Below are 26,797 nucleotides of genomic sequence, written 5' to 3'. Positions count from 1 at the left end.
CCCAGCAGCCTGTCGACCACTCGCGTTAATGTTGTTATTTTGCGTCACACGGTTGCTAAACTAATCGTCACGCAATCCCTTCTCAAAGTCCGGGTATGAGTCGAGAAACCTGCTATTTTCCTCAAAAGTACGCAACGTTACGATTCCAAAGCCATACGATATTACATGGAACAAGCTAAGTATCTCACATAACGGAAAATATTTGCAATGTTGTACTTCTTGTTCACGAAAGGCATGCTAATGTTGGGTTTTTGAGCTAGCGCCCAATTGACTCCCATTTACTCCTTGAAGGAGAGCTCTCCTTGTCCCAGAATAGCCCAGAATAGGCTGCGCGGCCCATTGACAACGTATGGGTAAAGTATACAATTCCATCTCCTCAAAAGTGTCTCTGGTTCAGGTTCAGCTCAGCTGAGGGGACAAATGCATCATGCGATATGTCTGGCTCTACATTCCTTCAGAACATACGGGCTTGTAGCAAAGTTATATGTGCGCTTACACGCAACCAGATGGGATCACCTACTGTGCCCCACTACGTCCCCAAAATATGTCAGCTTCAAGTAAAAAGTAAAATGATTCTCATCCTGTTCAGTGACGTTTTGTTGGATAAATAGTGTGGCTGCAGAAGTCTTCCAGAACCAGGTATGCTCTGGTATTTTAATTTAGCAATATAGGACAACATTCCGCTCTAGCATACCTTTACCCCTATATTCTGTATAGGCTATTGCTGTCTGTCATATAGGCCTAGGGCCCTATGCTATGTTTGTCCATTAATAAAAGGTTTCACTTTTCCACATGATCGTTTCTTTGAATTCTTTGGCGGTTTGCCCAATGCTTTGGATTTGGTCATGCTATTAGGTCTACTGATTTGTGTTTGTTTTATGTAGTGTGTTGTCCTAGTTTTTTCTAAAGCATTTATATGTGTGTGTTTTCTTCTCTTCTTTTTTTAAATATAGGATGTGTGTGTGCACAGTTCAGCAATAGAAAATTAGAAAAGTAAAAAAGCATATATATAGAAATAAATTAGATTGATTGAATTCAAGTGATTACTGTAACATACCATAGCTTTTTTCAAATCTGTTCATAATCAGTATTCCCGGAAATGTTGCACAGCACTACGAGTTATTTTCTCTCTCGCTTTAGGTTTCTGCTGAGTAGGAATGATTGTGCCATGGTATTTACTGGTTGATTGAAATACACTATCAGTGTATAGACAGTTTCTATTTCGCAATAATACTAATCTCTTATATTGATGAAAGACATTTACCACAAACAATGGTCCAGAGACCAATATCAAATAGAGGCCAAGCAGTAGCAGCTAATGTATTTATTTATCCTTTGATGAGCAGTGATCTGAATAACAGATAGGCTTGTTACCATATAGACTCTATTTTTACATAGATAATGCAATAATCCATTTAATCATCACTGATATGTCTGCTTTGGTTTTCGACATGAGACAACACATAGTTATCCCATAGTACAGACAGCTTTAAAACTCACATCAATTTATGTAAACTAGTAGAACTGTAAAATAGTCATACAAATTAGAAGGAAACAAAGACTTAGAAATATATTCGAGATCTATAACCCACATGTGACAGAAAGTGTTAGCAAAGATGGCAGATAAATTAAGATAGTTCAATCAGGCCGTTTACCATTGAAAAAATGACTTTTCTTGTTAAAGTGATATCCCAAGTATTAATACAGTAAAGTACACACACTAAAGGGTAATTATTATTATTATTATTATTGTTTCTTCTGTAAAATAGTGTTTTTAGACACAATTGCAAACTTCAAGGAGTAGGGCATTCAAGGCTTTGGTTTGATGGCAAGTCGTAATGTCATAGGCCTCCCTTTGCTTGAAGAACAATATAATGTTTCTTCAGAGAAAATATATTTGCAGTGATGATGATTTGTAGTTTTTGTTGTGGTTTTTGTAGTGGTGATGTTTTTTTGTTATTGTATTGGAATTTGAAATGTAATAAAATAAAAATGATAATAATAATAAAGAGGCGAAGCGAGGGACAACTGGGACAAAAATCTATCTTCTCCCAAAAATGAAAACAAAAGAGGGGAAATATAGAACAAAAGAGGGTAGGCCCACCCCCACAATTGTGCTATTTCATGATTTACAAGCATTTCTCTACACCCGCAATAACATCTGCTAAACACGTGTATGTGACCAATACAATTTGATTTGAATTTATCTGGACCAGCGATTGAGATGTGCCTTTTGATAAGTAGATCAGATGTTAAATTAGTTGAAAATAAGACTGGCGTGCCACCCATACAGTGCCACCCAGTGGAGACAGTACCACATGTGACATTACACAGAGGTTTCAAACGGAAGTGTGTTGTACCGAAAATGTGGCGCGAGACATAGCCAATGTTGTGTGTACATACACGTTTTTTTTTAAGTAAAAACTTAATCTAAAACAGTTCCATCCACTGCATTTATTATACAATTTGGGAACTACGTTGTTTTATGAGACGGGCGGCATAGGAACCGGCGTTCATCAAGGCAAATATGCCCCGTAGACGACAGGTACGAAACATGTAGGTCGGAAGCTAACGTTACGGCGTTAGCTAGCTGGATAAGCTAACTTGACTAGCTATGCTGCTAGCATAACGTTGCTAAAATGTTAGCTAGTTGTTAGCCAGTGGTCTCTATTATGCATTCGAAAGTATGTATCTTTCTTAACTATTTAGGTAACTTAATGCTAAATATCTAGTTAGCTACTGCAGGTAACGGAAGTTAGTAAGCTAAAATGGCCTCTTTTACGCTTTCAAGGTAGATTGCTAGCTAATGCTACAATGGTGTTTTGCTAATGTTGCGTTGCCTATTTGGCTATCTAATGTTAACTGACTAGCTAGCTAGCTATAAAGGCTGTGTTTACATTCAGATTTATAGAGTAATTAGCTAGCTGTATATCTCATTCATGAGAAATGGATACATTTGAAGGAGCGAACGTTAGCAACAATTCTATAACCTAGTTAGAGCCATCACAAGTAAATAGTTAACGTTAGCAAGCTAGATATCGTCTAGTTACCTGGCTAACGCGTTACCCCTACTAGTCTTACTTTTTTTTCATTCTATCACAGAGTGTGCATTTGGGGAGCGGCTCTGATGGGACTGAAGATTCAGACTCTTCTGCAGAGAGAGAACAGACAAACAGCTCAGAGAGTGATGGAAACATGCCCAAGAGAACACGCCTCACAAGAGCATCTCTACGCCTCAGCCAAAGCTCACAAGGTAAAGAAAGCCATGGGATGGATGCTTTAGTTGTGAATCAAAATCTACATTGCAACTGTAGTAGTTAGGTTAGCGAACAATGAGTCAATCACCTGTATAGGAGAACTTGAGGTCTAACAATTGCTAGAAGATTTCATTATTTTATCCTACATTGTCAGTGTAGTTGAATGTTGTGCTGTTTCTCCCACATGCCAATGTAGACACACCAGATGTGAAGCGAGTCGGCGACCATGACGAGTCTCCCCCATTGACGCCCACAGGCAACGCCCCATCGTCTGAGTCTGAGCTGGACATCTCCAGCCCCAACGCCTCCCATGATGAGAGTGTGGCCAAAGACCCCGCCCTCAGAGACTCAGACAAGGACCTCTCCCACCGGCCCAAGCGCCGCCGCTGCCATGAGACCTACAATTTTAATATGAAGTGTCCCACACCGGGATGCAACTCACTGGGTAAGACAAGTGACCATTTGGTTAGTGGGACCACTGCTAGTTTAGTGGATGCTCAACAAGACTTGTCATGATTCTTGTTAAGATTCTTATTATGAAATATCTCTGGTCAATTAATTTAATTATATGTAAACTTATTGCTTTTCTGTCTCTCATGTTCCTTGCAGGACATCTTACAGGGAAACATGAACGCCATTTTGCGGTTTCAGGATGCCCTCTTTACCATAACCTCTCAGCGGACGAATGCAAGGTAAATATGTCATTAAAATATTTGGCATTGCTTATTGAGGTACATTAACTTCATTGTCTCGTCCAATGAGAGCTACAGAGAACCAAATGCCCAATACGTTTATTCATCCTTTTTATTGACAGGTGAAAGCAACCACTCGTGAGAAACACGAAGATGAATCAAAGGTGCAGGAGGAAAGTAACAGACACGCCACACGACATCAGGTAAAATTAATTACATTAATATTGAATACTTTTTAAGGTGATTAATTTGATAATGTAAAAGTAAATAAAGGGCCTCCCGAGTGATGCAGTGGTCTAGGGCACTGTCTCACAACCGGCCGTGGTCGGGAGTTCCATAGGGTGGCGCACAATTGGCCCAGCGTCGCCCGGATCAAGGAAGGGTTTGGCCCGGGTGGGGCTTCAATTGGCTCACCACGCTCTAGCAACTCCTTCTGGCTGGCCGGGCGCCTGCAGGCTGACCTCGGTTGTCAGGTGAACAGTGTTTCCTCCGACACATTGGTGCCGGCTGGCTTCCGGGTTAAGCAGGCGAGTATTAAGAAGTGTGGTTTGGCTGGTCACGTTTCGGAGGACGCATGATTCGACCTTCGCCTCCCGAGCCCGTTGGGGAGTTGCAGCGATGAGACAAGATCAAAAAAGGGGGTCAAATATATATATTTTTTGCTAAAATCACAATGAATTCCTGTTGTGTCCACCAGATGCCCACATCAAAACAGACAAGATACAAAGAGCAGGTGACGGAGATGAGAAAGGGGAGGAACTCTGGGCTTCCCAAGGAGCAGAAGGAGAAATACATGGTGAGACACAGGATAGATCTCCCCCATTCAAATGACTAGAGGGAGAATCATGTTTGCTATGGGGATCCTCTGGCCACTTTGCCCTCCCACCCCTACGGAAGGGCGGCTCCCGATCAGCCCAGTGAAAGCTCTTCTCTGTCTTGGCACCCCAATGGTGGAACAAGCTTACCCCTAATGTCAGGACAGCGGAGTCCCTGCCCATTTTCCGAAAAAGTCTGAAACGCTACCTCTTTAAAGAGTATATTCAATAAAGCCCATTTATTGACACAATCAGCACTCCGTCACCCAACTCTTTTTCTTTCCATCTCGTCTACAGGAGCATCGACAGAGCCACGGCAACACCAGAGAACCTCTTCTGGAGAACATCACTAGTGAATATGACCTGGAGCTTTTCAGAAAAGCCCAGGCACGCGCATCTGAAGATCTGGTAAGACAAAAACCTCAGTGCACCTTCCTCCTTCATGCATAATAAACCAATAGTGATTTAGATTGTATTGTAGATAAGATGTTCTTGGTAGTTTAGAAGAATTTCATATTTCTCCTCTCTTGTTTCGCGCTTATTGAAAACGCCACAGGAGAAGCTGCGGATCCAGGGACAGATCACGGAGGGCAGCAACATGATCAAGACCATTCTGTTTGGACGCTACGAGCTGGACACGTGGTACCACTCGCCCTACCCCGAGGAGTACGCCCGCCTGGGACGTCTCTACGTCTGCGAGTTCTGCCTCAAGTACATGAAGAGCCAGACCATTCTGAGACGACACATGGTAAGATATACAGTGCCTTCAGAAATACCCCTCGACTTAGTTATTCCACATTTTGTTGTTACAGCCCGAATTCAAAATAGATTAAATATTTATTTTTTTCACTCACCCGTCTACACACAATACCCCATAATGATAAAGTGAAAACATGTATTGAAAATGAATTACAGAAATATCTCATTTACATAGGTATTCTCACCCCTTTGCTATGCCACCCAAAATGTAGCTCCGGTGCATCCAATTTCCTTTGATCATCCTTGAGATGTCACTACAACTTGATTGGAGTTCACCTGTGGCCAATTCAGTTGTTTGGACATGATTTAGAAAGAAACACACCTGTCTATATAAAAGGCCCCATAGTTGACCGTGGATGTCAGAGCAGAAACTTCTCAACTCCAAAGAACTGTCTGTAGATCTCCGAGATAGAATTGTTGTGAGGCTTGTGTCTGGGGAAGGGTATAAAACCGTTTCTAGTGTTAATAGTTTTGAAGAGAGCAGTGGTCTCCATCATTGGCAAATTAAAAAAATATGAAACTGCCTAGATCTGGCTGTCAGACCGAACTGGGTAAGAAGGATCTTGGTCATGGAAGTGACCTAGACAGAACTACAGAATTCCTTGGCTGAGATGGGAGAACCTGCCACAAGGACAACGGTCTCTACAGCACTTCACCAATCTGGGCTTTATGGGAGAGTGGTCAGACGGAAGCCACTCCTGAGAAAAAGGCACATGACAGCATGCATAAGGCAAAATATTCTGTGGTCTGATGAGACAAATGTAACTCTTTAGCCTGAATGCAAAGCGCTATGTCTGGAGAAAAGCAAGCACAGCTCATCACCCAACGGGGAAGAATCATGCTATGTAGGATGCTTTTAGCGTCAGGGACTGGGAGACTGGTAAGGATAGAGGGAAAAATGCTTGGAGCCAAATACAGAAAATTCTTGATGAGAACCTGCTACTTCAGAGTGCAAACGTACTTAAACTGGGGCATAGATTTCACGTTCCAACAGGACAATGACCCCAAAAATACAGCCAAAACGCTGCTGGATTGGCTTCAGAACAAGAATGTGAATGTCGTTGTGTGTTCCAGCCAAAGCCAAAATTTAAATCCCATTGAAAATCTGTGGATAGACTTGGGAGAGGCGATGAACAGCAATCTAGCTTAACAGAGCTTTGAGAAAATCTGCAGATGTTCAAAGATTCTTCCAAATGGTCTACGGTACAACTCCCGGTACAACTCCTTTTGAGGAAAAGTATTTTCTTTTTTTATCCCGACAAATGTTGACTCTCCTGAACACCAACACCGGAGTACAATGTTAATGATATAGGGTCCTATCATGGTACAAAAATAAACATTGTTCTAAGCTCATAGACATACCCAAGACGACTCAAAGCTGGGCTTTATAAATACATTTGATTGAATCGCCACCAAAGGTGCTTTTACCAAGTATTGACTCAGAGGTTTGAATACTTATGTAAATTAGATTTCTGTGTTTCATTTTCAATGCATTTGCAAACATTTCTAAAAACATGTTTTCATTTTGTCGTCATGGGTTATTGTGTATGGATAGGTAAGGGGAACAAAATCGATTTAATCCATTGTGAATTCAGGCTGTAATACAACAAAATGCGGATTAAGTCGAGGGGTATGAATACTTCCTGAAGGCACTGTAGAAAATCCAGTCCTATCGCCTCTTAAGATGGGGTTACATGAATCAACTTTCACACAATGTTTGTTGCAAGTGACACCCTCTCAAGCAACTTTTGCTGATACTCGAAGCAACTCAAATGTGATTGAAATAGCATGCAACAGCCAATCAAATGTTAAGCTGCTTTTGTCATGTTTGGGAATTCTAAACTCACCCAATGTCTTCAATTTCAGCTGAAACTGTTCAGAGAGGCCTTTTTAATGGGGTTTGAATGAGCAAATCAATAGTGTTGTCTCCCTGTGTGTTTGTTAGGCCAAGTGTGTGTGGAAGCATCCGCCCGGAGATGAGGTCTACAGGAAGGGAGCCATCTCTGTCTTTGAGGTGGACGGCAAGAAGAACAAGGTGAGGGGGCCTATACACTTGAACTAACCCTGGACTCGTACACAACAAATGCTTTTTTTCCTGTCTCCATTTTATTCTCCGATCTAAAGAACAAAGAAATAATCATGGTTGAGTTATTACCTTTCGCTTTTGTCATATCTCACATTTCTTCAGGGACCCTAACCCCAGGGGGGCCTTGCACTCCTATAAAAAAAGCTACATGGAATATAAATATATGGTTTTATTGTCACATACACTGGATAGGTGCAGTGAAATGTGTTGTTTTACAGGGTCGGCCATAGTAGTACGGCACGACCTTTCGCCCCCTACAATTTAAATACATTTAAATGGTGTGTGGTTTCCTTTTCCAGATCTACTGCCAGAACCTGTGTCTACTCGCCAAGCTCTTCCTGGATCACAAGACGCTGTACTACGACGTGGAACCCTTTCTGTTCTACGTTATGACCGAGGCAGACAACACAGGCTGCCATCTTGTGGGATACTTCTCTAAGGTACCCATCCATTATACTTCGTTCACATTGATAGTGTCTACCATAACTTTTTGATATGGTTTATAACGGAGCTTTTTTTATTTATTATTAGGGACGTCTCTGTCATTACTTTAGTTTTAAAGATGCGATTCAGACGCATGTCCTCTGTTCTTTCAGGAGAAGAACTCTTTCCTCAACTACAACGTCTCCTGCATCCTGACAATGCCTCAGTACATGAGGCAGGGCTTTGGGAAGATGCTGATTGACTTCAGTAAGTATAGACTAACTCTGTTTTCCCCTTGTTAGATTGGCTACTGAAACTACAGCCAGGTGGCATTTCGAGATGCTGCTTTATTTTGTTAAGCCTCTCCGGAATGACAAAAATGCTGGTCAAAAATGGCTTTTAATGTCCTGAAAGCGACTTCTTTATGTGTTGTCATTACGTGGTTATTGCAGTAGAAACTACAGTTCGTTTAGCAGTTTTTATGCTTTTCTCCACCAGGTCTCATTGCTATGTAAGTGCAGTCCATTTCATTACTTATTAGAACTGCTAGTGACCACCCTGCCGGCTCTCCTCTTTCTGTAGGCTACCTGCTGTCCAAGGTGGAGGAGAAGGTGGGCTCCCCAGAGCGGCCCCTCTCGGACCTGGGCCTCATCAGCTACCGTAGCTACTGGAAAGAGGTGCTGCTGCGTTACATGTACAACTTCCAGGGCAAGGAGATCTCCATCAAAGGTGACAGAGGACTTTACAAAGAACTGATGACTACATTTTTGCAAATATGTTTTGGTGCTTAATGTCGCTATTGACTGTTGTTTCAAAATATTTTCTCAATCTGCAATTAGTTTAGGGTCAAAGGTGAGTGTTTAAAATTACCCTGGTAAATTATGTAGCTTGTTCCGGTCACACACACACCAGACACTCACACACAATGTCCAAAGTGTCCTCTTTAAATTTCTCCCATGGTTAAGCATACACATTTTTTCCCCATTTCTAAACATTTTAATTTGGGCCTGTCCATATAGGCTAATTTATCCTCTCATAATTAATTAGCCCATAGGTGGAGCATCAAACTGCTTAACGAACATGCACTAAGCATTAAACCTGAGAAGGCTACCCTTGATTTATCACTATTTGTCATGTATTCGCTGTAGCTTGTGTGTTTACAGCCCTATCAATCTGTTTTATGGTTGTCAAGTCTGTAAGTGATGATGATTTAATGTTGTTAATTATTTAGCTACTTCAGGTTAGCTCTCAGTTTCACTTGAACATGTGAGATGATTTTTCTACCAAGCATTTGAATGATTAGGAACAGCGCGATTCAGTATTTTGAATGAGTGTGTGAAGAGCTGTGTGTTGTACTCGTGTGTGTTCAGAGATCAGCCAGGAGACCGCGGTGAACCCAGTGGACATTGTCAGCACCCTGCAGTCCCTGCAGATGCTTAAGTACTGGAAGGGAAAGCACCTCGTCTTGAAGAGACAGGTAAGTGTCCCCTTCATGAAGGTGTGTGTCATGACAATATCAACATAGGTTAACCCTTTAGAATCTGATCCCATGTACGGGATCAGAAATGGGAAGTTTGGTCGTTAATAAGAGATTAAATTGGAACGCGGAGGCTGTACAGTAACATATTATATACATTACATCAGAACTCTGGGTGTCCGCTTTACGGTGTATAGCTTTCAACTGACAGGTGTTCTAAAAGGGACTACCACCATCTAGCTACAACTGTGCTCTGTTCAGTTCCTCCAAAGGCACAGCCAGGAAAGCAAAAAAATAACTAATAGTTGAAAGCTCTACCGCCCGAGTCCTACGTGTATTGAGATGACTGTGCACACTTTGGAGTGGCCACTTGAAGACACCAGACAGACCTCTAACTCAAACCCCTGTAATGTTATCTTATTTTGTATCTGCCCCAGATTTTGCAAGAATATTCTTATATATTATTGAATCTATTCAGTGTTTTTTAGTATTGCTCGGTTTTCTGGTAGCGAAAAAAGTCTGCAAAAAGTACAGTGACAGTAAACTGCACATAAAATCAACAGTGTACTGTTTGAATTTGGTTCCTGTCTCAGGTGAACTGTTTGTTCAGATAATTCTCCAAAGTGTTCCTTTTCAATTGAAAAAAGTGATTATGCATATCCTTAAAACATTTTTTGGGGGGGCATTTCAGTTGGGGCATATCACCCATCACGTTCCCAACAGTGTGTGACATCACAATATCCCATTCAGGCCAGTTTGTCAGTTAATACCCTAGACTAGGCACCTAAAATCTGTGAAGGAGGAGTTCTGTGAACATGAGATATCCTTGATTTTGCACTGTATGTCATGTATTTACTGTAGCTTGTGTGTATGTAGCCCTGTCCATCTGTTTTATGTGGTTGTCATCTGCAGTGGGTATCATAAGTATTCACCCCCTTGGATTTCTTCACATTTTGTGTTGCAAAGTGTGATGTAATTGTAAAAAAAAATAAAAGTAGACGATTTACACAATGCTAATGTCAGTGGAAGAACATTTTTATATATACACTACCGGTCAAAAGTTTTAGAACACCTACGCATTCAAGGGTTTTTCTTTATTTTGACTATTTTCTACGCTGTAGAATAATAGTGAAGACATCAAAACTATGAAATAACACATATGGAATCATGTAGTAACCAAAAAAGTGTTAAACAAATCAAAATATATTTTATATTTGAGATTATTCAAATAGCCACCCTTTGTCTTGATGACAGCTTTGCACACTCTTGGCATTCTCTCAACCTGCTTCATGAGGTAGTCGCCTGAAATGCATTTCAATTAACAGGTGTGCCTTCTTAATTTGTGGAATTTCTTTCCTGCTTAATGTGTTTGAGCCAATCAGTTGTGTTGTGACAAGATAGCAGTATTTGGTAAAAGACCATGTCCATATTATGGCAAGAACTGCTCAAATAAGAAAAGAGAAATGACAGTCCATTACTTCAAGACATGAAGGTTAGGCAATCCGGAAAATTTCAAGAAGTTTCTTCAAGTGCAGTCGCAAAAACCATCAAGCTCCATGATGAAACTGGCTCTCATGAGGACCGCCACAGGAAAGGAAGACCCAGAGTTACCTCTGCTGCAGAGGACAAGTTCATTAGAGTTAACTGTACCTCTGATTGCAGCCCAAATAAATGTTCAGAGTTCAAGTAACAAACACATCTCTCCACATCAACTGTTCAGAGGAGACTGTGAAAAAGGGCTTTATGGTTGAATTGCTTCAAAGAAACCACCACTAAAGGACACCAATAAGAAGAAGAGACTTGCTTGGGCCAAGAAACACGAGCAATGGACATTAGACCGGTGGAAATCTGTCCTTTGGTCTGATGAGTCCAAATTTGAGATTTTTGGTTCCAACCGCCATGTCTTTGTGAGATGCAGAGTAGTTAAATGGAGGATCTCCACATGTGTGGTTCCCACTGTGAAGCATGGAGAAAGAGGTATGGTGGTGCTTTGCTGGTGACGCGCTGTGATTTATTTAGAATTCAATGCACACTTAACCAGCATGGCTACCACAGCATTCTGCAGTGATACGCCATCCCATCTGGTTTGTTCTTAGTGGGACTATCATTTGTTTTTCAACAAGACAATGACCCAAAACACACCTCCAGGCTGTGTAAGGGCTATTTGACCAAGAACGAGAGTGATGGAGTGCTGCATCAGATGATCTGGCCTCCACAATCACCCGACCTCAACCCAGTTGAGATGGTTTGGGATGAGTCGGACCGCAGAGTGAAGGAAAAGCAGCCAACAAGTGCTCAGCATATGTGGGAACTCCAAGACTGTTGGAAAAACATTCCTCATGAAGCTGGTTGAGACAATGCCAAGAGTGTGCAAAGCTGTCATCAAGGCAAAGGGTGGCTACTTTGAAGATTCTCATATTTTGATTTGTTTAACACTTTTTTTGGTTACTTCATGATTCCATGTGCTATTTCATAGTTTACGATGTAGAAAAAAGTACAAATAAAGATTATAACCTTCAATGAGTAGGTGTCCACACTTTTTTTTCTCTTTTTAATTTTTAACCCCTTTTCCCCCCAATTTTCGTGGTATCCAATCGCTAGTAATTACTATCTTGTCTCATCGCTACAACTCCCGTACGGGCTCGGGAGAGACGTAGGTCGAAAGCCATGCGTCCTCCGAGGCACAACCCAACCAAGCCGCACTGCTTCTTTAACACAGCGCGCCTCCAACCCGGAAGCCAGCCGCACCAATGTGTCGGAGGAAACACCATGCACCTGGCCCCCTTGGTTAGCGCGCACTGCGCCCAGCCCGCCACAGGAGTCGCTGGAGCGCGATGAGACAAGGAAATCCCTACCGGCCTAACCCGGACGACGCTAGCCCAATTGTGCGTCGCCCCACGGACCTCCCGGTCGCGGCCGGCTGCGACAGAGCCTGGGGGCGAACCCAGAGACTCTGGTTGGGCAGTGCCCTAGACCACTGCGCCACCCGGGAGGCCCTGTGTCCACACTTTTGACTGGTACTGTATATATTTTTTTTAGATTAACGAAGAATAAAACACTAATATACTGTACCCTTTTAAGTATTGAACCCCCTGAGTCAATTCACGTTAGTAACACCTTTGGCAGCGATTTATAGCTGTGTGTCTTCTTGGGTCAGTCTCTAAGAGCTTTGCACACCTGGATTGTGCAATATTTGCCCACTTATTATTTTTAATTCTTCGTGCTGTGTCAACTGTAACTTGGCCACTCAAGAACATTCACTGTCTTCATGGTAAGCAACTCTAGTATATATTTTGCCTTGTGTTGTAGGTTTAGGTTATTGTCCTGCTGAAAGGTGAATTCCTCTCCCAGTGTCTGGTGTAAAGCAGACTGAAGCGGGTTCTCTTCTAGGATATTGCCTGTGCTTAGCTCCATCCCATTTCTTTTTTCCCAAAAACCTCCCCAGTCTTTGCCGATTTCAAGAATACCCATAACATGATGCAGCGGCCACCATGCTTGAAAATAAGGAGGCAGTTACTTAGTGACGTGTTGGATTGGCCCCAAACACAAGGCTTTGGATTTAGGCCAAAAAGTATATTCCTTTGCCGTATTACTTTATTGTATTGTTGCATATAGGATGCATGTTTTGTAATATTTTTGTTCTGTATATTTGTGTTCTTCTTTTCACTGTCATGTAGGTCATTATTGTGGAGTCAGTACAATGTTGTTGATCCATCCTCAGTTTTCTCCCATCACAGCCATTGAACCCCGTAGCTGTTTTAAAATCACCAATGTCCTCATGGTGACATCAGCAGTTTCCTTCCTGTTCTGTTGCTCAATTCAGAAGGACGATTATCTTTGTTTCTGGGTGGCTTAATACATCATCCACAGCATAATTATTAACGTGACCATGCTTAAAGTGATATTCAATGTCTGATTTGTTATTGTTACCCATCTACCAATCACGGCCCTTCTTTGAAGCTTTCGAAATGCTCACTGGTCTTTGTAGTTAAATCTCTGCTTTAAATTCAATACGTGACTAAGAGACCTAACACATGGGACAGTGGAAGGGGTAGTCATTCCAAAATAATTTCAACCCCTTGTGATTTGTTAAGCCAAGTTTTACTCCTGAACTAATTTAGGCTTGCCTAAAGAGGTGAATACTTGACCTATATTTTATTTTGTACATTTATATATTTATTTTTTTACTTTGACATTGTGGATTGTTTTGTGTAGGTCACTAACAAAATCACAATTCAATCTATTCCATTCCCACATTGTAACGCAACAAAATGTGAAAAAATCCAAGGGGGGTGAATACTTATGATACCCACTGTATGTTATATCTGTAAATGTTGATAATTTGATCTCTTTGACTCGGTGCTCTTGAATGCGAGGCAAATTCCTCAAGGGCCAATAAATGAATTGAACTGAACTCTCCCTCACAGGACCTGATCGATGAGTGGAAAGCCAAGGAGACCAAAAGAGGCAGCAACAACAAAACCATCGACCCCAGCTCGCTTAAATGGACCCCACCCAAAGGGACATAGGCTATAGGCTCACAAGTTAGCCACTTAATAAACTTGACTTTCTTCTACCACACCTGCCGGGATAGGAGTCCTATCAATACCACAGTGATCTTTCTTCTACCACACCTGCTGGGGTAGGAGTCCTATCAATACCACAGTGATCTTTCTTCTACCACACCTGCCGGGATAGGAGTCCTATCAATACCACAGTGATCTTTCTTCTACCACACCTGCTGGGGTAGGAGTCCTATCAATACCACAGTGATCTTTCTTCTGCCGGGATAGGATTCCTATTAATACCACAGTGAAATTTCTTCTACCACACCTGCCGGGATAGTAGTCCTATCAATACCACAGTGATCTTCTAGCCCTAAACCCATCCTGTAGCTGCCCCTTACTTGTTTTTTTGTGTCTGGAAGATCTCCCTTCCCTTTTTACATTTCAACCTGTATTTATATTTTAGTAATATGTCACCATGTCACCATTCAATCAATTCTTGGCTGAAATATTGTTAAACAATGAAGGTTACAGAATTTGAGTTGATGACTTGTTTTAAAAGATCGACTTAAAGATGAGCTATGAATGTAGATGCATCTCGTCTGAGCTCTGACACTAGTGGATCACATGAGTGTTTTTGCTTCTTTGTCCACAAAAGAATATATAGCTCTGACCGGCTGCAGCGTTCCTGGCTATTTTATTTCATTCAACACAGTTGCGGTTGTTTGCGGAGACGAGTACATTTTTTGGGATAGAATATACAATAATCATCAGCATGAACTTTGATACCTTAGATATAGCATTTTGTTTCTTACAAGTATGAGATACAGTTTCGTTTTGTATGGTAGTTCTTTTTGAGTCGATATCAAAATTGTATAGGTCATGAAAACAACATTTTTTTTTCTAGCTTTAGTAATATTGGAGTTGGTCCCATTCCTCTTGTGAATCTGCCAAATGAAGAAATAAAAATATTACATACAAGTTCAAATGTTTGATTTGCATTTAGTCAACACGAATACAAGTTTTGCATGTATGTTTTTAAATTGCACAGTAAAACTTGTATTACATTTTACAAACTGTACATTACAATGTTACAAAGTGCTCTCTGGTTTTAACCGTAACATCAATGTATACGACAGACCTGGTTGTGTGTCTGATCCCTCAGCGACATCGACCGCAGTGCTTGGAGCATCTGGAATGATCCTCGTGAACGATTCTGCAGCGCAAAACATTGAATTTGGTTATGACACACGACTGCAATTGTTGATACCTGTTTTAAATTTGACATCACTCTGTGTGTTTTGTCCAAAAAACTGAATGCCTTGATTTCAAATAATATAAATCATGCCATTTAGCAGACACTGGGGGCGTCCCGGGAATTGAACCCACACTGCAAGAGCCATACTCTACCAACTGAGCTACAGAGGATTTTATTTGAAGTGTAATAATTCTTACCCCCACTTAGTGCTCTTCTTCCCATAAGTCCAACAAACATATCCCCTTTGTTTCCTGTTGAAGACATCCCCAGGAAAGAGTCATTTAAAAGGAGATGTGTATTTTTTCCTCATGTTAAATGTAAGACATGTTTTAAATCCATATAATGCAGAAAATTTGCTCGTTGTGTTATGATTGTTGATACTGAATAATCTATATAGTATATGGACCAGAGTGTACTGTACAGGCTACCACTATTCTAAAAAGTATATTTTTTGGTAGTCCAGTGTGCTATACTCACGTTTTCTATCCACTTTAATAGGCTGCGGCTGATCGTCTGTAATTAAAGGGATCTGATAAGCACTTATGTATTTGAGTTCAAAATATTTGCTTTTCTTGTCAATTAGATATAATACGTACTCAACATGCAGTACGCATCATACAATTTTGTATTCTAGTCTACCTCCTTCAAGATCCCTTTCAAGTCTTTCATTCTTGTTATGGACAGGCAGAACGTTGTAGTGCTTACCTGAGCGTTTGCCCATGAGCCCGTAGAACTGACGGGCTTTGGATCTCTTTATCAGACTAGCCACTTGGCTGGACAACCTCTCTTCCAGTGGCTCATCCTGGGGAAAGGATTAAAGAGATTTATTTTTCACAACATTTTTTCCCTTGATTTATTTGTGAAAAAGAAGTGTTCAATTGTGACAATTATTACTCGCAAATGTTTTTTGTTCTTGGTTCAAATCAGGATACTAATTATACAAAAGCATCTTGATAATAGAAATCCAAATGTTCCACTTACCTGCCAGTCTTTGGATACCCAGTGTTCCTTGTCAACACTAAACGACAATCCTTGACATGTATACACCAGTGCAAACAGGGTAACTATTACCAGCTGGAATTTCAAGATATCCATTGAATGTAATGATACTAGGCAAAACTATATTCAAATAAGACTTTTTTCTTCTTTTCTTTTACTTCAGAAGTATATATCTGCACGAAATAATGATAGTTGGCTGCTGAGTGAGCTCAGAGAAGGTCTGCTATCTTCTCTGATGGATTGTGGACTGAGTCTATTCCCTGTCGGTCTGATCCTGCACTGAATACAACATTCATTTTATAATGCAGTACCCCATACAACCTCATGTTCCCTCCCCCCTGGACGCCATCAAATCATCAAGCTCATACTATTATTATGCAACGTTTAACAAATATGACGTGTTTTTCACATCATGCAGAGAGATGCATGAAATATATTTTTGGGTACTTGTAGTATACAGGTACATCATTAAGTAAACAAAATATAGGTGAGGTGAATGCAACAAGCTGTAGTCCAGTTTGAGCACTTGGGCTGATGATATCTGCATAATGCCCAATATCCAATTTACAGAAAGGGCCATTGTGCTTGTACTTTATAATCCTTGGTTTGCTTTAAAGGTTTAACCTGGTGCTCACCTCGTTTCCTTGGGTTTGATTGGGATCTGAGTTTAATTTGTGTAAGTGATTTGCCTTATATTTCCTAGAATGTGCTGTGTGGAAAGCACTATCTGATCTGTATGTATGTGATTCACAGTTAAATATTAGCATTTTTTTTATTTGGTTCTGTAATTTCCATGTTTGTCAAACCTACAACGAGATCTCTATATTTGCCAGAAACGTGAGTCAGCAGCCTCATGTTTGACCTTCTGATCTTTGATGCGAGGGCGCTTAAACTGCCGCCTGACATCTTTGAACAATGTCTTGTTAATAATGGCTTCTATTGCGCAGTCAGTGTTTGCCTGTTCATCAATTGACTCAGTAAATCATACCTAGGACAGGTCAGCCCAATATAGACCTCATAAGGTTAAAAAAACAACATAAAAACAAACCAAGTGGATAGCTAAATGGCTCGTTCAATCATCTGAACTTGAAGCTGTATGTCTTGAGAAAGCAGTGTGCACCATGGTATAGTATCGTGAGTGATCGTGTTGGATACCGCTCTGGGACCGTGTCTCATGTCAGCCAAAGTGGGTTCAGCTGAGATGAACAGAGCACCAGAGAATCGGACGCTCTCATATGGGTTCTACACTTCAATAATAAGCCACATTTTAGTGACCTACTTCAGGCTTTTCTTGAGAGAGATGGCTATAGCGAGCAGATGGTTTTTCCTTACAGCACTGAGGGTAGTGTGATGTCCAGCTGAGAGCGACGCTCTCGAACCACAATGTCATGTTGTGCTGGAACAGCTGAAATGTTTTTATATATATTTCTTTTTGAGACACAAATCGACTAATAATTGTTTTAAAAAAGCCATCCATTTATCTCTAGAGGATAATTAGTGTAACAAAGCCTTTTATATGATATTTGGTTGCTTAGTCCATAGACGTTAATAACTGCTTAGTCATTCAAATGCTTGCGGTTTTACTTCAATCATATAACCTTTTCATTATGAGCAATACATTTTTTTCCAGTATAATCCGGCTACAAAATGTTTTCAAGGAGCAATTACTTGTCAATCGGGTGTTCTAAGGATGTCCTCTTGAAATGTGGGCAACACACACATCAAATGCTTGGAACTCTGCACAGGTGCTCCACAAAGCAAGGAAAACAGGGCAATTTGAGCTGAAAGGCAATTACACCAGAACAACCCTCGTGTCCTGTTCCCACAGACGCGACGGCTAACGCTGAGTGGCAAATCAAAAGGAATCCGAGGACCTTCATTTGCATGTGAAATGGCTTCCTACTTCCTATGATGACTTGGCCGTTATATTTCCATGATACACAGAGTGAACCAGTGGCAGTCGAACAATCCCAGCCTTCCACTGGGGATTGATTTTGACTTGACATGGATCACTGCATTCCTTCTATTCACGCTTTTTTAAAAGAAATCGTGTCATTACAATTTCGGAAACTCAATGGGATGTCGACATGGTAATTCACCCGTTTGCTGCGTTGCCTCTGTGTCATTTGAATGTCTTCTCATCTAACGGTAAGGGTGACATTTTCCGTCAGGCGCACCGCTGCACTACTCTATGAACATGGCCACGTCATGCTACTTCAAAGTCCAATCATGTCCCTACAATAACCATGTTCAGAATGTCCTGGGTACAGTACTCTCCAACAGAAAGTCAACGGGAGGCTGCTATCTTCACTACGTTCATAGCTGGCGAACTTCTCAATGAAAAGGGAGGGATGCAGTGCTATTGGACTTTGCTCCGTAGAGAAAGGATCCGATTTCAAGTATAATGTATTTCCTTGGAACCCCTTGAACCCAGTTACTTAGCTGCAAAACTGTTACTTTTGCCTCGAAAGACTTTCTTGGTGGTCTGAGACTCGCCCAATACTAGAGATATTCTGACATCTTTACACGCCTGAAATATGGGAGGATTCTTCAGTGCCTGTGTTGATATGAAGTATATCTGCTTTGACAAGTACAGTAGGAACAGTCTGTGCTCTCTTGGAATTGGTTCTCTTTCAAAGATTTTTGTTCTTGATTGGTTGCATCCTTCACCATGTACATGGACTAAGTAATGGGACATGCCAAATTGATTTGTACCCGGTAATGGCCTCCAGAGTCCTCTGGAAGTAGGCTATTATTACATTTGAGCCCTCTTTGCAAAAATGTGACTTGTGCGTTCCTGACTTCATTCGAACTTATTGCTTTCTTTTGATCATGTGGGGGTTGTACATTCAATGATTACTTTGAGAATTGATTTTTAACCAACCAGTGGAATAGTCCCAGAATGGCAAACTCTGCTCAACCTGCACGCTGGCCAACCCATATGGGTAGACCAAGGTATCATATACTAAACCTGTACTTATGTCACAGGTGTGACTCATTTGCAATGTTTAATCTAACAAGTATTTTTATTGGTTCATTGCCTGGCCATGTGACTTGCGCTGCATGTATTTAAACCCACCTGTTTTGTGCTTCTCAGTGGCTGTCAACAGGAAGTGATGCAGTCTGTAGGCATGCTGGAAATTTTGAGAAGAGCATGTAATGGCTTTGTTTAGTGAGAGAAGATGGCTAAAATGGAGTATGATAAAATAGAATGTATGAAGAAATGGTTGCCTGCATGCTGGACTGTGTCACTTCCTCTGCCTCTTTTTGTTTGGTTTGTGTTGGTTTGTTGTATTTTAAATAGCATGGTTTGTAAAGCTAAAAGAATAAGAAAATGACACCAAGTGTGGACATGATTTATGGAACTGGAATGTGAACTGAGAACGTGTCTGAACTTTGATTTCAACTTGTGGAGAAAACTATGCCTTAAGGAAATAAATGTTAACTTCCCTTTTTTGTTGTCTGCCTCTGCTTCCACTCTTCTTGCTCAACCCAGACCTAGAAACTGTCACGTTCGACCCCGTGACACTTGCATCTAGAAGGCGCTGTACATTCTCCAAAACAGAGGCCTCTACCAACCAACCTGTGATATACGACACCAAATGTCTGAGTTGTGGCCTGTAATCTGGTGTTGACAAGTACTGTGTGTTATCAGATGGGCAGGCTGCCACAGATCGTAACATGTGAGTTTAGTCAGGACGCAGCCTATCCTCACCTCCCATTGGTTTGACAGAGCTGCTTTAATGGCCCCTAAGGCTCGTTGTCTTTATTCCTCATTGATTATCTTAGCACAATCCGGGGTTCATCTTAACAGGAACAAATGAGTAGGGATGGCTTAGTGGACTACTGAGGTGAGAAATGTTTATGAATGGATTTTAACTAGTGTTACTTATATCACACTGTGTTCAAATATTGTTCTATGTAACAAACTGACAATCTAGACTGCTTTGTGTATTTCAAGACTAGACAACTTTTTTTTCTGTGCTAGCTAGTTAACAGATCAAATCCTGATTAAATGACGACACCCGCTTGCCTGTTTCGTTTTCAAAATGCGGCAGGGTTACAACTTGTCACGCTGGCTCTTGTGGAATGTAGCCTTCTGTTCAGTAGGCCTGACATTATTTCAAGTGGTCTTGGATAAAGTTCCTGTTTTAGTGGGGTAAATTATTAGGTTTAGGTTTTAATCAAATCAAACTTTATTTGTCACATGCGCCGAATACAAAAAGTGTAGACTTTACTGTGAAATGCTTACTCGCAAGCCTTTAACCAACAGTGCAATTCAAGAAGAGTTAAGAAAATATTTACCAAGTAGACTAAAATAAAAAGTAACACAATAAGAATAACAATAATGAGGCTATATACAGGGGGCACCGGTACCGGGTCAGTGTGCGGGGGTACAGGTTAGTTGAGGTAATTTGTACATGTAGGTCGGGGTGAAGTGACTATGCATAGATAATAAACAGCGAGTAGCAGCAGTGTACAAAAGGGAGGAGGGGGGGTCAATGTAAATAGTACGGTGGCGATTTTAGCTGTTGAGGAGCATCTTGGTCCTAGACTTGGCGCTCTGATACAGCTTGCCGTGCGGGAGCAGAGAAAACAGTCTATAACTTGGGAGAATGGAATGGACAATTTTATGGGCTTGGATGGCAGGAAGCTTGGTCCCAGTGATGTACTGGGCCGTTTGCACTACCCTCTGTAGCGCCTTACGGTCAGAGTCCGAGCAGTTGCAATACCAGGCGGTGATGCAACCGGTCAGGATGCTCTCGATGGTGCAGCTGTAGAACCTTTTGAAGATCTGGGGACACATGCCAAATCTTTTCAGTCTCCTGAGGGGGAATAGGTTTTCTTGTGCCCTCTTCATGACTATCTTGGTATGTTTGGACCATGATAGTTCGTTGGTGATGTGGAAACCAAGGAACTTGAAACTCTCGACCCGCTCCACTACAGCCCCGTTGATGTTAATGTGGGCCTGTTCGGCCCGCCTTTTCCTGTAGTCCACGATCAGCTCCTTAGTCTTGCTCACATTGAGGGAGAGGTTGTTGTCCTGGCACCACACTACCAGTTCTGTGACCTCCTCCCTCTAGGCTGGCTCATCGTTGTTGGTGATCAGGCCTACCGCTGCTTTATCGTCAGCAAACTTAGTGATGGTTTAATAGTCACATGTACAGGGTTGCAGATGTAACTATATGGTACAGTGAAATTAAGCTCAGAGTTCCAACAATGCAGGACAAAGTGAAATAATAAAACAAACAGTGAGAGTGCCAAACTGACCTTGGATCAGCATAAAAACACATCTTCCATGCGCATTATAACCAAAAACATCTCACAAAAACAATATGTATAATAATAACTTTGGTCCGGCTTATATTCTCTGATATCATTTTTTTTAAGATAACATGTTGCAGAATTGTTGTAATTGTTAGCTTGGGCAATAACTTCCAATCAACAAACATACACTATAGTTAGGCCTATATGATGGTTCAATCTCGTTAACAGACATTGTGCATTTTCAAATCGATCTGGATTCTTGAACCGTCAGAACGCACCCTGACACGAATGTACAATACCACTGTGATTCCCTGTCAATAAAAAGGCTCAATAAAAAAAATCAATGTGAGATTAGTGGGGACAAAAATAGCTGGGAAGTTGAGTTGCTCCGTATTTGATTTGACGGCTCAGAAAGGAAGCAGAGAAAGGGAATGACGTAGCTAACCTGTTAAGAGACTTAGGTACAGTATAAATGAAGTGGAAATGTATAGTTAGTGAGCTCTTTTGTCTAACATAGCCACAAGCTCATTTTGACATTCTCATTGATCTTTTATGTCAAAATGTTTTCCTCATTGCAATGGGCACTTCCTGTTTTCTGTGGCAGCCCAAACTTAATTCAGAATGAGGGACCTTGAACATCAGGCTTCCAGCGATTTGACCAAAAACCTCAGTCAACCACCAACCTTAGCCATCGATACTATTGATCTCTCCAACCGGGCAAGTCACATTCACTCTCTTTGTTACAGCTCCTTGCTCTATACCCTGATGCTACAGTATGTGAAATGACTAGTGCAGGGACCTCTTCCTTCTCTCTGGCTCGTATCTTTTAGCAACCCTGAGGTCTGCAACGAGGTCGTAAGAATTCTGACGAGCATTTCCCAGAGCTTAACCTTCCATCCTTACTCCAAGCTGTGCTGTTCCTCTAATGTGGTGGTGAACATCTTGTCGAGGCTGCTTCAGGCCCTGTGGCCCTACCAGATGAAAAGGCCCCTGTGACTGGCCCTGAGTGATCTGGCTGTCACCATGGTGAAGGCAGTGGTGGAGAACTTCTAACAGGTCTGAAGGCCCTTCCTGCACCTCAGGTCTATTACTCCCGTTCCACTGGTGTCAGGATGGTCCACTCACTCAACCATAAGATCCAGCGCCTAGGCAGCCCAGAGAACCTGAAGAGGACTCTTTTCATCCAAAGTCTCTCTCTGATCAGCACCGACATTGTAGCTGTGACCACTAAAGTCCAGAGACTGTTTGAAGCGCCCACTGATTATATTACATTCAGCTCTATTCATGGTTGGTTATCAGAGGCCAAAGCAGTGGCCAATTGGAACGAGGTTCCTCCAAAGTGCCCTGACCAGCTGGTGATCCCATCAGAGCTCCTGAGGACCAGCTTTGGTCTGACAACCATCCTAATCTATGGTGGGACACTGGAGAAAGGCATCATCAACCTTCATGACCGGCCCCTCACAGATGACATCATCAACCAGCTTTTGCTGTGTGGGGGGTCAGTTATGAAGAAGAAGCGGAAAGCCAACTGGCATCTGGGCTGGGACCAGATCCTTGAGATGACAAACATCCATACCGACCTTCACTATGGTGGCACAGAGAAGATCTTAAAGTTTGCCACAACTTACAGCACCACCATGCTAACGAGGCACATGGTTCATCTTGTGGTTGAAGAAATTAAGAAGGCCAAGGACTCTTCGAACAACAAAAAAGTTGGTAATGATGAATACCATGGAGGTGAGCTTGGTCATGTACACTGTATGTATGCCCGGCACTGCGCCCTCCACCAGGCTTTGCCCCCGGCACGGGCCGTTCTGAAGCAAATTTTCGTCCGATTCCTGGAGAAGCTCTCTCCTCCTGCACCAAACGACAAAGTGTCAACGTCCTTCCCTTTGGCCAAGCAGTTCTGCACGCTGGTTCAGACAGTCATTGACAGATCCCACAGTCATTGACAGATCCACAGAGCTGGAGAAGTGTACTGACTCTGACAGTAAGAGCTACTGGGAGTACCTGAAGTGTGTCAACTATCACCCACTGGGCCTCCCGGGTGGCGCAGTGGTCTAGGGCACTGCATCGCAGTGCTAACTGCGCCACCAGAGTCTCTGGGTTCGCGCCCAGGCTCTGTCGCAGCCGGCCGCGACCGGGAGGTCCGTGGGGCGACGCACAATTGGCATAGCGTCGTCCGGGGTAGGGAGGGTTTGGCCGGTAGGGATATCCTTGTCTCATCGCGCTCCAGCGACTCCTGTGGCGGGCCGGGCGCAGTGCGCGCCAACCAAGGGGGCCAGGTACACGGTGTTTCCTCCGACACATTGGTGCGGCTGGCTTCCGGGTAGTACGGCTGGTTGGGTTGTGCTTCGGAGGACGCATGGCTTTCGACCTTCGTCTCTCCCGAGCCCGTACGGGAGTTGTAGCGATGAGACAAGGTAGTAATTACTAGCGATTGGATACCATGAAAATTGGGGAGAAAATGGGATAAAAAAAAAATAATAAAAACTATCACCCACTCCAGTGGTCTGGGGATTGAAGCCTTCTCTGGGGATGAGGAGAGATGTTTAATGGTGGCCAACACGATGGTCGAGAAACGTCTGGCTGACATCGAGCCCCAGCTGTGACACTTTGATCTGAACCCATCCAGTAAGAGACAGAAGGAGAGCAAGGTGATTGAATCGAACACCAGCTCCAAAGACCATTGAGGTGAGCAACACAACTTTTTTGAGTTCTCAAACTTTTATAGAAATGATCACTATTAGTAAATTGGTTGTAAAAAATGGTATTGTGTATTTTCTGCTTTCAGTCTGTTGTGCGCGTGAATACTCCTGTGTCAACTAACCTGTTGACAACACCACCTGAGACTCCTGGGTCAACTCCGCTGAGCACGGCCTCTATACACTGAGAAATGAATGAGGTAACAGCTGACCTCCAGTCAGGTAAGTTTGCACAGAGTCCCTTGTCATTAAGTCTTTTCACGCTGTGCTATACCTCATCTACTTGCCCGTGTTCGATTCTTTCGCAAGGTTAGTGTGTATGAGACATTGATCCTCTGTGTAATTTCCAGGAGATGTGGTCAAGTTGAAGAAGAGCAGAGTCAATCGTTTCCTCCGTAGACTTCTGTGCTGCTGCATCTAGTAAAAGATGTAGTGAACCTGACCTTCTGTTCACCTGCTTTTCACATGCCCTGCTCACCCCGCTCATCTCAGTTTAGATGGGATTTTTTTTGTGTGTTTTAGAATTTGACTGATTACTGTAGCGCCACCTAGGGGCCAATCAATGCCACTTTTGGCATGCCAGTTACTCTTTCAGGGTTTCACCTTCATGCCAAATGTTACAACCTTTTACAAATTGGTTGTTGAGTTATTGTCTGAAAATAAAGAAATAACTGAATAATCGGGAACACTAACAAAAAATAGGACTTCGTGCACTTTTACTGCTAGGAGCCCTAAAAGAAAAACTATGTTTAGATAAGATTGAATACATTAAATAAATTGCAGCGTTTTCATTCGTTTTTTTTGAAAATACAGTATTGATAAATGGATTGATTAATAATTGTAAATGTAAGTGACGGACAATTCATGGTCCAACAACACTTTGAATGTGTGTTTAGATTGAGCTTGTTGGCCAGTCTTTCCATGAATTTGTATTTCTTCAGTTCTCCAGAAGAGGGCAGTCTTGTCTAACATTTAAACCTATAAAATACTACGACCCGACATTTGAATTCATACTTCTAAAACAAGCCTGTTTGTCTTGACGGTAGTTGTTTAAATAGGTCTTAGTCTGTGTGTCTTTCATTCATGGTCATGTATTCTTAAAAATTGAACACAACATTATTCCCATACAGGCTACAAACCAATTTGAAACTTTCTTCTGTATGTGGCTAAACTTTGAATAGGAAGGAGAGATGAGTAAGAATGAGGCATGTATTATTACTTTTGTTTGTTTGTGGTTGTGACCCTTTTTGGAGATCTCTGTGACATCATACTGTCGGCATATTTCCATCTCTTCTTATATCAGCCTCTTATTTCAGAGCTTTACAAAACAGACATTTCTCAAGTTCAAACACTATGGCTACTATCATGATTTCAAGTTTATGGAGACAATTGAACTGTTTTCTTGCTTTTCCAATCACTTAATGACTGTTGCATTATGACAACACAAACCACATATATATTTGTAATATTTACTGTGCCCTCAATTAAAGGTGTGCATTACCTCTGATGCTGCCACTACACATTCATTGCTTTGTTGTTGTCTAACAATCTTACACAGACTGACATTTTCAAGAAAAACTCTCATCCTTCACAATGGTAGGCTTTGGAATGAGTCTGCTTTCTGACTATAAATGATCATCTTAGTTTTCACTGTTGGAGTTGGCCTAAATGCCTCACTCGGTTCTCTTGTTCCTCAAGTTGTTTTTCTCGTTTGGTGCCCTGTGGCACTTCTGTGTGGTTCCTCCAGAGAGCCATAAATTTGGACTTTGAGGCTCTCTGTGTCAGGGTAAAGACCAACTGTCTGACACTGCAGGCTGGGCCAATTTGGTTCTTTGTGATTGCTCCTGCTCCCATGTTGCGTAGGAGGAACTGCTCTGGGAAGCTGTGGTTCTAGGTACAGAACTAGGATCAGTTGACCCACCCCAAAGCCATTAGGATATAAAGTGCCAAACTGGCCTGAGGTCAGTGTCTATTGTGTACGACTTCATTCTACCCTGTACCAGTAGACACTTGACCGCTGCAGGCGTACTGCTCTTACAGAAAGTTTAGTGCTATCTGGGATCCTTATGACGACCCTACTGTAAAACCTAAGCCTAACCCTTACCCTAACCATAACTCTTACCCTAACCATAACTCTTACCTAACCCTAAACATAACTCTTACCTAACCCTAACCTTTATCTTAACCCTTACCTTTACCAGTTTATATTTCATTTTCAATGGGGGTAGGGAATTCCCAAGGATTCCAGATAGCAAGGACCCTTACAGAAAGGGCTACAGAACCGTTGGTAAAACATTCTGGAATGGCTGTGTTGGTGTATGCTAGAGAGAGTATTATTTTCACAAGTTTATTACAACATGTTACAGATGTAGTATCTTAGGTTGATCACTGTGTTGCAGGAGAAATATAAATTGTGTAGTGTATTTGAGGTTTAAAAACACTTCTGAAGTTTTTAATTTCCACTTTGAAATTCCAGATTTGATTTTCAACCCCTACAAAAATGTCCGTTAGTTATAATCGACATAATAATTCACATTTCCTGTTTCTGCTATT

The 26,797-nt window shown here is 41.9% G+C and overlaps 3 protein-coding genes across 7 annotated transcripts in view; 2 read left to right on the top strand and 1 right to left on the bottom strand.

Annotated features, from left to right (window-relative positions):
* The first annotated feature begins 65 nt into the window (after positions 1-65).
* On the top strand, positions 66-15,002 carry LOC129856858 (histone acetyltransferase KAT7-like). Of its 2 annotated transcripts, none has more exons than XM_055924596.1 (14): positions 66-2,545; positions 3,103-3,253; positions 3,454-3,702; positions 3,867-3,949; positions 4,072-4,152; positions 4,647-4,745; positions 5,062-5,172; positions 5,321-5,512; positions 7,469-7,558; positions 7,909-8,049; positions 8,206-8,299; positions 8,615-8,761; positions 9,403-9,509; positions 13,937-15,002. In XM_055924596.1, exons 1-14 carry the CDS (start codon positions 2,528-2,530, stop codon positions 14,036-14,038), a joined length of 1,665 nt encoding a protein of 554 aa, XP_055780571.1. In that variant the 5' UTR covers positions 66-2,527; the 3' UTR covers positions 14,039-15,002. The 2 variants fall into 2 exon arrangements, with proteins under 2 accessions (XP_055780571.1, XP_055780567.1); XM_055924592.1 differs by having other exon boundaries at positions 67-2,545; positions 5,309-5,512.
* On the bottom strand, positions 14,693-16,570 carry LOC129856872 (protachykinin-1-like). 2 transcript variants are annotated; one of them, XM_055924614.1, is made up of 6 exons: positions 16,254-16,568; positions 15,978-16,074; positions 15,750-15,785; positions 15,470-15,523; positions 15,156-15,230; positions 14,693-14,961 (listed from the first exon to the last, which is right to left on the bottom strand). In XM_055924614.1, the coding sequence occupies exons 1-6, from the start codon at positions 16,365-16,367 to the stop codon at positions 14,924-14,926; spliced, it is 414 nt and encodes a 137-aa protein (XP_055780589.1). In that variant the 5' UTR covers positions 16,368-16,568; the 3' UTR covers positions 14,693-14,923. The 2 variants fall into 2 exon arrangements, with proteins under 2 accessions (XP_055780589.1, XP_055780580.1); XM_055924605.1 differs by lacking the exon at positions 14,693-14,961 and having other exon boundaries at positions 15,035-15,230; positions 16,254-16,570.
* Positions 16,571-22,128: 5,558 nt separating this feature from the next.
* LOC129856842 (uncharacterized) overlaps positions 22,129-26,797 on the top strand; it is a 52,317-nt gene continuing 47,648 nt past the window's right edge. Inside the window, exons 1-3 of one of the 3 annotated variants that reach the window (XM_055924558.1) lie at positions 22,129-24,233; positions 24,334-24,466; positions 24,595-26,073. In XM_055924558.1, coding sequence (XP_055780533.1) covers positions 22,652-23,491 — 840 coding nt within the window. In that variant the 5' untranslated portion in view covers positions 22,129-22,651 and the 3' untranslated portion in view covers positions 23,492-24,233; positions 24,334-24,466; positions 24,595-26,073. Of the gene's footprint in view, positions 24,234-24,333; positions 24,467-24,594; positions 26,074-26,797 lie in introns of those variants that run through there. The other 2 variants (XR_008759817.1, XR_008759818.1) reach the window with 2 other exon arrangements.

This window comes from Salvelinus fontinalis, chromosome 1 (genome assembly GCF_029448725.1).
Source record: "Salvelinus fontinalis isolate EN_2023a chromosome 1, ASM2944872v1, whole genome shotgun sequence".
In the NCBI taxonomy this organism is placed as follows: domain Eukaryota; kingdom Metazoa; phylum Chordata; class Actinopteri; order Salmoniformes; family Salmonidae; genus Salvelinus; species Salvelinus fontinalis.
This window is presented reverse-complemented; position numbering and strand designations above follow the sequence as displayed.